We start from the raw sequence: 12,206 nt of genomic DNA on the forward strand, positions 1-12,206 counted from the left end.
AAAACGTGTAACAATTTAAAGGTGCTTCCTGTTAACTGAGTATTAACCATACTCTGAGTTCAACAGCCTCTCAGTTACTTTCTACGAACATCTTGAGCTGCAATCTCAGAAATAAGAGTCCAGAATACAGTCATTAGTTCAAACACCACTTGCACCGTAGTAAATCATAGCAATTGTGAACAGGATTGCTAGCAGAACATTCACAAAAGTTCATTATACACTTAAGTTAAAAGTACACTGCAAGAGGATTAATATTGTAACATAGCTCTGTCTTGGGAGAGCTCATTTCAATCCTCTACATTTAATATGAATGATTAATGGCTGCTTCCCAACAATAGTTTAGGATTCAGCGTCAGGAACGTAAAGATGAAATTCACTACTGTGACAGGACCATAATAAATATTAAATACTATAGCAGTGCAATATTTGTCTCATTTAATGGCCAGCAAGAATGTGGCCTTTGGAATGCATCCTAACCAAGATTTCCCTGAAGGCAATTCCTGAGAGAGCGCACTTGATTTAAGCCATTCATCTTTCTGTGAAGAAAATAGTGACTTATTTACCTAGTGGGATGATCAAAAATCTCATGTAGCTGAGCCAGTCCGGGGTTTTGTGAGACAGCTGTTCTACATAGAGCCTCAACACAGCACTGAGGTAATTCTGGGCTCCGGCCACTGCAATTTTAACAGGGTTTGGAGGCTGAGAATTGCAGTTACAGCTAGACAAAAAAAAAAAAAAAAGAGGGAACATATTTATCATTTGCCTTCTAAATAAGTACTTTAAAGTAAGTCAGAAAGACTGCTTAGCTGCCGCACAGGAAAGAGCTATTCTAGCATGTAGGACAATCTTACACTGAGCAGCATCTTAAAACGTATTAATGAAATGTAACATTTGCTTCAGAAACAAACTTTCAACTGTTCTCCCTGCTTTCTCTCCACTCCCCCCCCCCCGCAACTCTTTCCAAGCTATGAAAACCCGTACTTCAGTTTTCTGCGTAGGGTTCAATTATTATCAATCGTGTTGGGAAAAATGACCAAAAGGCACCCCCCCCCCCGCAGCATGCACTGCTGCCTTTAGTGACTTTGGGGATGTCTGCACTGAAACAAAACGCCCGGGCCTGGCCCATGTCAGCTGACTCAGGCTTGCAGGGCTCAGGGGCTGCAGAATTGCAGTGCAGACATTTGGGTTCAGGTTGGAGCCTGGTCTTCTGGGATGCCACTCTCCCAAATATCTACACTGCAATTAGCCCCACTGCCAGAGTCAGCTGATATGGGACAGCCACAGGTGTTTTCTTGCAGCTCAGACATACCTTTACTCTCACATTTTTACAAATTATGTTAAAAAAAAAAATCTTCCCATCAGTCTCCTTTCCAAGACTTCTAAAGATTTCCTCACTGGGCATTAAGCCTAGAACCAGAGACTTGCTATACGCAACAAATTTCACTGAGAATGATGTACAGTTGACTGTATGCAGAGATTTCAGAGTAACAGCCGTGTTAGTCTGTATTCGCAAAAAGAAAAGGAGTACTTGTGGCACCTTAGAGACTAACTAATTTATTTGAGCATGAGCTTTCGTGAGCTACAGCTCACTTCATCGGATGCAAATTATGCAGAGAATTAACCACAAATATTCGGTCTTATCCCTGCACTCATGTTGCTGAGGGGTAACAACTTCCGCTCACTCTGCTAGAGTACTGGTAGCCGAAGTCTCTGGCTGAAGCTAAACATCTGGGGCATAAAGAGTTCACTTGTTATGCTGTGGCTGTGCAGGAGGCAAAGAAATGGTTCTTTGCTTCCACTATCGCATCCACAGGATCCCAGACACACTTATGTAGAGTTATGGATGGCTTTGTTAATCTGAGCTGTCTGTGTGGTGACTGGTCTGTGGTCCCTCCCAGCACCAGATTAAGACACAGGTACTACAAGACTGCGCCTATGGCCTCAGCTTCTGGGGTCTGAGATTAAACATGACCATGTAGATCGTTGTTGCTACCACTGTTATATAATTTCAACAAATCTTATCCAAATTATGTCAAGTAAGGTGTCTATGGAAAGGCTATGATTTGCTGAATATGATTATGCTATTTGTATGCATGTATCATTTTTGTATTTGAAGTTTTGAGCATTGGCTCTATACCTGTATTTCAAATATGCTTGCTCCTGGGGTAACGCTCACAAGGTATTTATTTAGCCTGCACATCCTGAAGGAACTATTCAAATTAAATGGCTCATCAAGGAACACTTAACTCACAATGGACCACAGAAGATGCCTATCTACACTTAATGAATGGACTTTCCTGTGAATGTTCCATTTAGAGTACAGGTACTGGCTACTACTGTAACTAAGGGCACGTCTTCACTGGCAATGTTAAAGTGCTGCCGTGGCCGCGCTTTAACGTGGCTTCTGTAGTTGCGGCAGAGAGCTGGGAGAGAGCTCTCCCAGCGCTCTAAAAAAACCAAAACCAACAAACAAAAAAAACCAACACACCTCCACGAGGGGAATAGCTCCCAGAGCTGGTGCACTGTCTACACTGGCACTTTACAGCACTGAAACTTGCAGCACTCAGGGGGGTGTTTTTTCACACCCCTGAGCAAGAAAGTTGTAGCACTGTAAAGTGCCAGTGTAGACAAGCCCTAGGCGAAACCATGCATGGACATATGACTTGCCCTTGTGATTCCAAACCATTTTGTTCACTGTGATTTTCCACTAGCTGTGCTGAGGGCTTTGTTTGAAACAATGGGTTTCCCTCCACATTGTAGAAGCTACAAAAGGCCCTGGAAACATCTCCATTTTGCCTCTTTCCTGCTCAAACCTCTGGACTATGAATTTATACTACTGGAAGCATTCTAACCAAGGAATTTGAGGATGTTCCAATGATTTGGAAGCAACCAAAGACTTGACTTAAGCCAGCAGTTTATTCCCTCACTGCTACAAGCCTGAACCAAGAACTTTGTGATTGTTCTATGTATTTGATTCCTTTAACCAATTTTAACTCTCACCTTTCTTTCTTTTTATAAATAAACCTTTAGATTTTAGATACTAAAGAACTGGCAACAGTGTGATTATTGGGTAAGATCTGAGTTGTATATTGACCTGGGTATAGGGCTGGTCCTTTGGGATTAGAATCACCTTTTGTTTGATGAAACTGGTTTTAAAAAAAACATTCATCTTTAAGTCTGGTGTCTGAGTGTTGAATCCAGGACTGGAATACCGAAGGAAACTGCTTTTCTGACTTATTAGCCAATGTGGTGAAACAGAAGTTCACTTCTGTTGCTGGTTTGGTATACCTTATGGGAGAATAACCACCAAGTGTTTAATTCGGGGGGAAGGGGGGGGAGAGGAGGGATGCCCTATTTCTCAGCAGTTTGTCCTGAATTTGGTATTTTCAGTTGTGACCTAGGAAGGCATAGTTATACTCCCTTAGAGCAATGAGCCCTCAAGCCCTCAAGCCCTCGTGGTTAAAGTTTGAAAATAAGACCAGTGTGGTGCCTGAATCTGCAGGAAGCCCGAAACAATAGCTCTGGAAGGCGTGAACTGTCCTCTTAATCTCAATGAAGATGTTAACTCCGAGGCCCACTGCTCTGGTGGGTCCTCCCAGCACTACCCCAACAGAGATATACCCAGGCTGCTACTGAGTACTAAAGGAGCCACCCTGCTTTGGCTACAAGCTCCTCTCTGGGAAATAAGTACTCCTGCTGTGGCATCTGGTGGAACATGGGGGCTGTGTTGCTGCCCCTACCTCCCTGGGAGGGACCCCCACCACTCCAAATGGGGGAAGAAGCCATCCCTTGACCTTAAACTGGCTCATTCCTGTTCAAGAGCCAAATCTCCCATTTCTGAGCAAGGTTACAGAAGAAGGTGTGGTGAGACAGCTCCCATTAAGTAAGTGCTTTGGATCTCCTGGATCCCTGTCTGTCAGGACACAGACCTGGGTTTGACAGACACTGAACCAACTGCAGAGGTTTGAAGATAAAGCTCAGGGGTAAATTGTGACCTACAAAACCCAGACAGCCTGGGTCCTAGCTACCTGTCCCCCTTCCCATTAGAACAACACAGCTGGGGGTCAGTGGAGGTACTTCTACAGAACCCCTCAGTATAAGATTTCTGGCAATGCATAATTCCCGAGGTCTCCTAGGCTCTGGGAATTGCTTCCCCTTCTTGATCCAAATAGCCTGTGTCTTTTCACCTTTAGGGCATGCTGCAAAGACCATCAGCTTGCTAGGACATTAGGGAATGGATGAGATTTAGATGGTGGGGTATATTTCTTGACTACATCAATTGCTAGAGGGAAAACTCATTTCAGTTTTGTGGTATGTAGCTCTCTAGTTTGCCCTGTGAACATATGGTTATTTTACATCATTAGATTGTCTGGAGGTGGGGAACAGACATCTTATTGTACTTAAATTTAAATAATTTAACACTAAATAAAATGTGAACTTACTATCTCTGTATCCTGGAGACAATCGTGCTGAAAGCTGCTTGCACATCAGCAGAAGAGCACGTACAGACCACAGGCAGGGTATGTTTTTGCAAGACATCGGAAAGAAACTGGGAACACAACGAAACATGTTATGAAGCTCTGCCAAAAGGACTTGATTTTACCCAAAACTTTTAGTCAGAAACACACATACATGTAAATTTGCCCTGCTGGGGTATTTTCAGACATAGGCGTTTCCAGATCCTGGAATTACTGGCTGCACTCCATGCTGCAGTTTTCTATGACACCTTTTCCAGGAGTAAAAGCCCTTCTAAGGTGTGTCCGAACTGCAATCAGAAGCATGACTGTAGCCCAGGTGGGTATATTCACAGTAGCTTTAATCTAGCTAGCACGGCTAAAAATAGCAGTGAAGATGCAGTGGCAGCGACCCAGTGTGCTAGCAACACAAGTACGTACCCAGGTTCCAGGCTGGGACATACTGCCAGGGTCTGCACCACCAAGTCTTCACTGCTATTTTTGGCCATGATAGCTAGATTAAAGCTAGTCGGTTACACCTGTCAGAGCTGCAACCAGGCGAATGCAGCATAGGCATGCCCTAAGTGTGTGTCTTATTGGCTGGCACAGTGACATCTCCCCCAGAATGTACCACTTCTGGTACCAAGGTGTCAAACAGATCGCACCAGATGTTTCATTAGAGCTTCTGAGAGCAGAATCATGGTGGGATTCCAGCAACTGGAACATCAGAGCACATGGCTCATTACCAACCCCCTCCTTCCGCCACCCCCTTTAAAAAACAAAAAAAAAAAACAGTTCACTCCAGGGTTTCCTGCAGAGAGAACAAGCTGATTTGTTTTTCTTGCTACAGAAGCATAGCTAGAGCAGCCTCTCTCCCCTGTTCCCCACAAAGGCTGCTATTGATTAAAACAAGAGCTGCTGCAGACTAAACCACTGCAATTACCATTCCAGAAACAATCTAAAAGGGATGAGGAGTTGGCAAATGGGACATCCTCCCCTTCTCACACCCTAAAATGCGAGGAAACCAGCTACAGGACTCTTCTGACTGTACCCTGATGCCCACACAGCACATTTCCTTGACAGCGACAGACTCCACCTCCAGAAGAACTACCCAATGCTTCCAACTGCTAAGGAAACACTACAGTTAGTGACAGGTTTCAGAGTAGCAGCCGCGTTAGTCTGTATTCACAAAAGGAAGAGGAGTACTTGTGGCACCTTAGAGACTAACAAATTTATTTGAGTATAAGCTTTCGTGAGCTACAGCTCACTTCATCGGATGCATCCGATGGCACAAGTACAACAGTTAGTGTCTCCCCTCCACAGCCCCCATGCAAAGACTTAATTATAACTTCATATTTCCCTCACTTAGCCTGGGCACATGTCAGCTCCACTGGCTAATGCTGAGACTGTCTGTTTACTACCCAGTTCTCCTCCACCCCACTCTTTTGCTGTACCATCTGCCCCCCAGGCCTCATGCCTGGAGCATGTGGATGGGGTAGGCCAATCTGATCCACACAAAGCGCGGAGCACCATGGGGGAAAGTCCTGTGGTCAAACAGCACCACTCCACTCACCTGCTGCCAAGCTGCTCTTTTAGATTCCCTTAAACACTCCTGCTTTCTGCAGAATCAGGGTCTAAATATCACACAGATCAACAATTTCACCTGCAGTAAGGCTAGCAAGCCCATGATTCTCGTACCACCATTCTCCATACTGGACTATTCTGAGTGTTATAGAGAAGGTCTATGAATTATAATATCAGGCACTTTCCACACTTTTTTCTGTTTTTTTTGTTTGTTTGTTTTTTTAAACGTGTCTAGTTTGGTGGGAAAGGAGTGCAACTTGATCTGAAAAAGGCAAACAAGCCTTATCTCCCTGATGTAAAAATAAAGCACTAGCACCATAGTAAGAGCGCAATGGTAGCATTTACATATTCCACTTAAGGTAAGGTGCATTTAGCAAATGAACGTGCATGCAAGGAGGGGGTGATACTTTAAGGTTCCCACAGGAATGTTATTTTTTGCACCTGTTACCTGTGCCCAAAATTCTTAGCCCTAGCACTGAATTAGTTAATCCTGCCCTGCATTTATTTCACTATTATGACGACATCAAGTATCTGAATGCTGCACTCGTACTCTGCTTGCCCCCCTCCTCACTTCTACTGGACACATTCCCTGCCTCTCTTAGCACTGCCCTCCTATGCTAGTTCTGTAGCATCCAAAGATTTTATCCTTTGCTCCTCCACTCCATTACAGGGCCAGGAGAGTCCCTGTGAATACGTACTTCTGGGCATCCCCTTCCTCCCACCCCGGGTCCAAGTACCCCATCTCAATTCATTTTCTGAGGGTCTCCTTTCAAGTGTCATGGAGAGAAAAAACTGTTCAGCCGTTTCCAACGAGCAAGGAAAAAATTTATCTGATTAAACCAGGAGAGTGCCACCTTAAGTGGAAGGGGGTGTGTTCATGGAAGGCTCATGTTAAGAACCGCCTTGAAGTGCAATAATTCTCTGTGAAAATAAGATCCCTCGGCCCATGAGTTACCTGCTGCCACAACTCCCAAATGCTATCAGACCCATTTACTAGATAGAAAAATATGAACCTTAGTGGTTGCTTCGCTCTTCCTTTTTTGTAAGCTAAAAATCCTGTCCTCCCTGCCCTGTACAGAGAGCAACAGGAATTGCCTGCGGGAAAACCTAGGGCTCAGCATCTGTTCTCCTGCACTTACCTGGCCTTGCCAGTCTGAAGTATTGACAAGAATAATATTTTCTGGTAGCTGGTCATCAGAAATCAGGATGTGATTCAACTGATCGTACACAGTTTTCCTTGGAATCTGTGAATACAAAAAAAAAAACAACCCCAAACAGAGAATGGAACAGTGGGACAAACTGGCCATAGATCTGAACCAGCAGCATTATTTTTGTGAAGTTCTCGGAGATGCTCTGTATGAAAGATACAAATAAGGCTATGTTCTATTTCCATCACTTCCAAGAGCCCTGTTTTTTACAGAAGCTGGGAGCTCTACCGCATGATGAGGCAGAGACCCAGTAACATTTCCAAAGCACATATTCCACAAACTACTGAAGTAGCTGGGATTTGTTTTGTCAGTGATTCCGTGATGACAAAAGGACACACAACAATAAAGTAGTTGTATCAACCAGTATCAACTACAGTCGCTGCTGGGGGGCTAGATTTTCAGTAATTTTTTTTTTTGGGTCCAATATTACCAAATTCTGTGGCTAATAAAACTCCCAGGACATGGAGTAGGGACTTTGCTAGAAACACACCACTTTGGGTGCGTCTACATTGCAGAACAACCTGTGGCAGTGAATCTCAGAGCCCCGGTCAACTGGCTCTGGCTTGCAGGGCTTTCACAGTCTGGCTAAAACCAGCAGTGTGGCCATTCCCACTTGAGCTCAAGTCTGGGCTCTGGAACCCAGCGAGGGGGGTGGGGTCTCCGAGCCCAGGTTCCAGCCCAAGCGGAAATGTCTACGCTGCCCTTTTTAGCTCTTTAACATAGACTGGGTCAGCTGACCCAGATTCTGAGGACTTGCTGTGGCTTTTTGTGTTTCCCCCCTTGTGCTATGGACACTGGATCACCTTAGGAAACCCCTCTGTTTCAAACCAGGCTTTTCCTGGGGGTAGTCTTAAGAGATCACCATTTAGTTCTTTTTGCTGCCATTTGCCCCACAGTCTTTTTCAGTCTCATCCTAGTTGATATAAAGCAACGCACTAACCAAAAGCAGCGAGAATAGACAGAAAATGGGATATCAGCTGAGAAAAAAATTCAACTCATCATGTACCGGTGGAGCCACATCCCTGGCCTTCAGAAGGGAGAAGGCTGGTGGAACAGGAGGCACAGGGGATGTTTTGGGGAAGGATGCACAGCGGAAGGCTGTGAAGGGGGTGGAGCTCATCTCACCTGCAGGTGGTGCCTGGTGTCTGGAGAGCGCTCATTGTCCAGGCTGTTTGCCCTCTCATTCTGTGGCCTCGCTGGCTGCCTTTCCTTCAGTGAAGTGCTTCTCCCACGGCGACCAGTTTGCTTCCCTTCTGTCCTGCTAAATTGCAATGGTTACACAGTCACCATTCACTCAGGGCCACAGAGAAGCTGTTTGCCAGAAGGGTTATCCTGAGCTGCGTCAAGGGGATTCTGCATAGTGTGCTCAGGTCAGAGACCCGCCAACAGCCCAAGAGGCCTCCTGCCCCTCCATAGTTTATGAACCTGCCTCCCAGAGGAATGTCCAGCACTTTGCTTGAGAAAGACTAATCAGAAATACTAACCGAAGGTAGCCCTGAAATCCAAGCTACTCTAACCCCAGTGACTTCAAACTGCCCTGTTGGACAAACAAGGCAGCTAGATCACTTCAATTTTTTAATAAATCATTTGTATATAAACTTTGTCCGGTGTGTGATGTTAGTATTGGTGAATGTCTTTGGATTAGCAGCCCTGGGGCCTAAGATCCCTGCCATTACAGTACAGGAAGCAGCAATGGAAACATCCTCCCCTTTGCCCTGCCAACACACATCACCCACCATGGAGGGCCCATCACCTCTAGTGGGGAGATAGATTCTCCATGGCTTATTCAGTTCTTGGCCTCTTTTCTAAGAATGCCTACAAGGGAGCCAATTATTGCATATCAGTTTTAATTTATCAAGGGGATTTTTCAAACTAAGCCACAAAATTAATCACATTCCATCATCAAATAATATCAAATAAAGGACCATGTCCTCCCCAAGAAATTGTCCCATGAAGCAAATGACATCTGTCCGCTAGGAACTGGAGTAAGATCCAGCACCTTATTACCCATAGACCAAACAGCTGTCACCACTACAAGCCAATAGGAACTGGTAAGTGACTGTGTCTACCTCCAAGAGCAGTTCATAAGGAACATCTGATCTTTCAGCTTGATGGTCACGTTGTCAGAAGAGACTAATAATTTTGGCTGTCCACCATGACACCTCTCAAAAGGGACCTGATTGTCAGAACATGATTCAGTTCAATATTCCACATAACCTGCAGTCCCTCCACTCCTTCCATCCCAGGCATCCTGCAGGTTGGAGTCGGTCTCTGAGAACTGCACCTCCCAGCTTCTACCCCATCCACACCCACCTTGACGTGCCCTCAAGGAGCCAAGTCCCAGCCAGCTACCATCCTAGCTGAGGAAGCGTGGAAGGAAGACCATCACACCAATCCTGCAGACATAGCCTCTGCTGATGAAATGAGACCCTTATTCCAGGGGCTGAACACTGCTCTACCTCACAGGACTGAGGAGGCGCTCAGATACTATGTAATGGGGGTCATATAAGTGTGACCAAAGACAGCTGACTACCCTTGCTGCATAAACTGAAGTGGTGCACTATATAAAAAATTAAGTGCTTCCATACCATATTAGCCAGTTCCCACAGCAGATGTGATGCCTGCTGCTATTGCTGCTTAGGGTGTTACCTGGTGGAAGGAATAATGAGAGACTCTGTCTTGGTGATTTTTCCACTTGGTGGGAGCTTCTCAGTGAACACATCCAGCGTGGAGAGTTCTGCTTCCTGGGAGTCTTGCTGGCTAGGCTCCTACAAACACAAATAGTGATGTGAAAAGCCATAGAAATCCTCTGCTCTCCCTGGCTCTAGCAGATACACCAACCATGTTCCACCCACATCAGCTACTCACAACAAAAGCTTTCATGGTGTGATAAGATCACCAGGAATGGACATAAACTGAACCCCCAGCCAGACCATCTTAAGAAGTTAGCTAGAGACTGATCTGCAAGGCTACGTCCCTTTGGGCTTTGCCATGATGATATAGACAAAGCCCACCCAGTGTATGACGGATAGCGAACACAAACTACTGGATGAACGTTACCAAATGAGTTTTTAAACTTACGTAAGACATAGTGTCAGAGATACTGTCGCCTGGATGTTTGCTTCCAAGGCTCTTTGTCTTTTCAGGCACTTCTACCTGTTTGGCAAGAGAAAGTCATCAACGCATGGCACACTAGAGCAGTGGCTCTCCACCGTGGGCCGTAAGCAGGTTTCAGGGGGTCTGCCAAGCAGGGCTGAAGCCCAAGCAACTTAGCTTTGTGGGGCTCTGGGCAACTGCCCTGCTTGCTACCCCCTAACATCAGCTCTGGCTCTTCTATGCAGAAAACCAGTTGTTGTAGCAAAGATGGTCTGTGGAGTTTTTGCCCCCATTAATTCATTTGGGATTTTGTTGGAGAGCTTCAGAAAGAAAAGGTTGAGAACTCCTGCACTAGAGCACACAGCGCCCCCTACAGATGTGCACTTTATACCTCACTGCTTCCAAGCCAGATTTCACAATGGAGGGCTGCTGGGCAGTATTCACAGGAGGTTTAGGTGGTCACTACCTTGCCAGTCCAAGGCTAACATACGCAGAACCTGAACCGCCCTCAGATCTTCAATTTAAACAATGAAATGTTCCACTAAAAACACCTGTCAATTAGGAAGCCATAACAGAAGATGGCCTGGCAAACTATTGTCAGGGAAAGCCCCTTTCTGCAGAGATCCCAACCCCCACAAGGCCTCCAGCAGTGGTTTTGATACCGCCCGGGGTTAAACATTAACTGATACTGAGGGCGCAACAGCACACAGCAGCCCGCCTTCAACACCCCTGCTCCGTCGGCTCCACTTGCTTCCTTAATGGACAGGGTCTGATTCTGCCAGAGACTGAGTCACACATGAGGTACAACCATACATGGTTCACAGGGATGCTGCTGCTTGGAAGACTGAGGCAGGTGCTGGGGGCAGAATGTTGGCTGCATCAAGACCTTTCTTATGGGGCTTCTTGCCAAAGGAGAGCAGACAAAGTCCAAGCCTGACTGTTCACATCAAAACCCAAGATGCCATCTGCACAACAGCACCTTGCCCCCAAAACAGTTTCCTTTAAGCAGCACCCCTCTCCGCCCACCCTGGAGCCATGCCAAGGCAGCCACACGACCACCTCTTAGTTCAGTCTGAAGGGTTCTAGGTACCAAATCCCAACACCAACTAAAACTACTCCTGCTTGTGAACAAAGCCCTACTTCATATACACTTGAGAGCACCTCTGAGTCCTGTCCTGACTACAGACATCATACAGAACTGTGGTGCATTTGGGATGGCATCCAACCCTTCCCATATACAAGTCAGGTGCCCCACAAGAGGGCATAGGTGGGGTGTGGTTGCCCCGATAGGCACTACTATCTGAATGTTTTGAACACAGACACATGCATGCAATACTCAAGCAGTTAAGGTTCCTACAGGAAACATTTGCTACTCCGGTTCTTATGTGGAATTGAATGTAGGATTGTTTAGTAAACCTTTTAACATCGTAAACAGGCAAAACATGCAGTCTAAGTTACTGCCATGGGAAACTCAAACTTCTGCAACTCTGCTTTTTAAATTTACCCAGGCTCTCTTAGCACTGGATTCATGCCTCACTCACCAGCTATGCAGAATTAGATACAAAGGAAGAGGCTGGTATCGGCATGAATTACAGCACAGCACGATCATCAAGGTTGAACACATTCAACTACATGGCAGGTTAATACTGCTTGGCTAGTGTAAATTTATTTCAGGTGAAATGTTGCTATTTGGTTGGGGAGAGTACACCGTGCTGTAGCAACGTCATTCTGCCAATAAATAACCCTTTGGAAACAGTGACTTACAGGACTTGATGGCTCTCTTTGGCTTCTGATGCTGTGGATGCTACCAATTTCTGTCTGAGAGCTGGAGTGTGACAGGCCTTCAAAATATGGTCTAAGACAA

General features: G+C 45.6%; 1 protein-coding gene across 3 annotated transcripts in view; it reads right to left on the reverse strand.

Annotated features, from left to right (window-relative positions):
* PACS2 (phosphofurin acidic cluster sorting protein 2) overlaps positions 1-12,206 on the reverse strand; it is a 182,922-nt gene that overhangs the window by 75,081 nt on the left and 95,635 nt on the right. For 2 of the 3 annotated variants that reach the window (XM_074960863.1, XM_074960861.1), the window contains 7 exons: positions 12,107-12,197; positions 10,328-10,402; positions 9,896-10,014; positions 8,372-8,507; positions 7,178-7,282; positions 4,443-4,549; positions 564-718 (listed from right to left, as the gene is read on the reverse strand). In XM_074960863.1, coding sequence (XP_074816964.1) covers positions 564-718; positions 4,443-4,549; positions 7,178-7,282; positions 8,372-8,507; positions 9,896-10,014; positions 10,328-10,402; positions 12,107-12,197 — 788 coding nt within the window. The remainder of the gene's footprint in view (positions 1-563; positions 719-4,442; positions 4,550-7,177; positions 7,283-8,371; positions 8,508-9,895; positions 10,015-10,327; positions 10,403-12,106; positions 12,198-12,206) is intronic. The other variant, XM_074960862.1, reaches the window with a different exon arrangement.

This window comes from Natator depressus, chromosome 8, assembly GCF_965152275.1.
Source record: "Natator depressus isolate rNatDep1 chromosome 8, rNatDep2.hap1, whole genome shotgun sequence".
Lineage (NCBI taxonomy): Eukaryota > Metazoa > Chordata > Testudines > Cheloniidae > Natator > Natator depressus.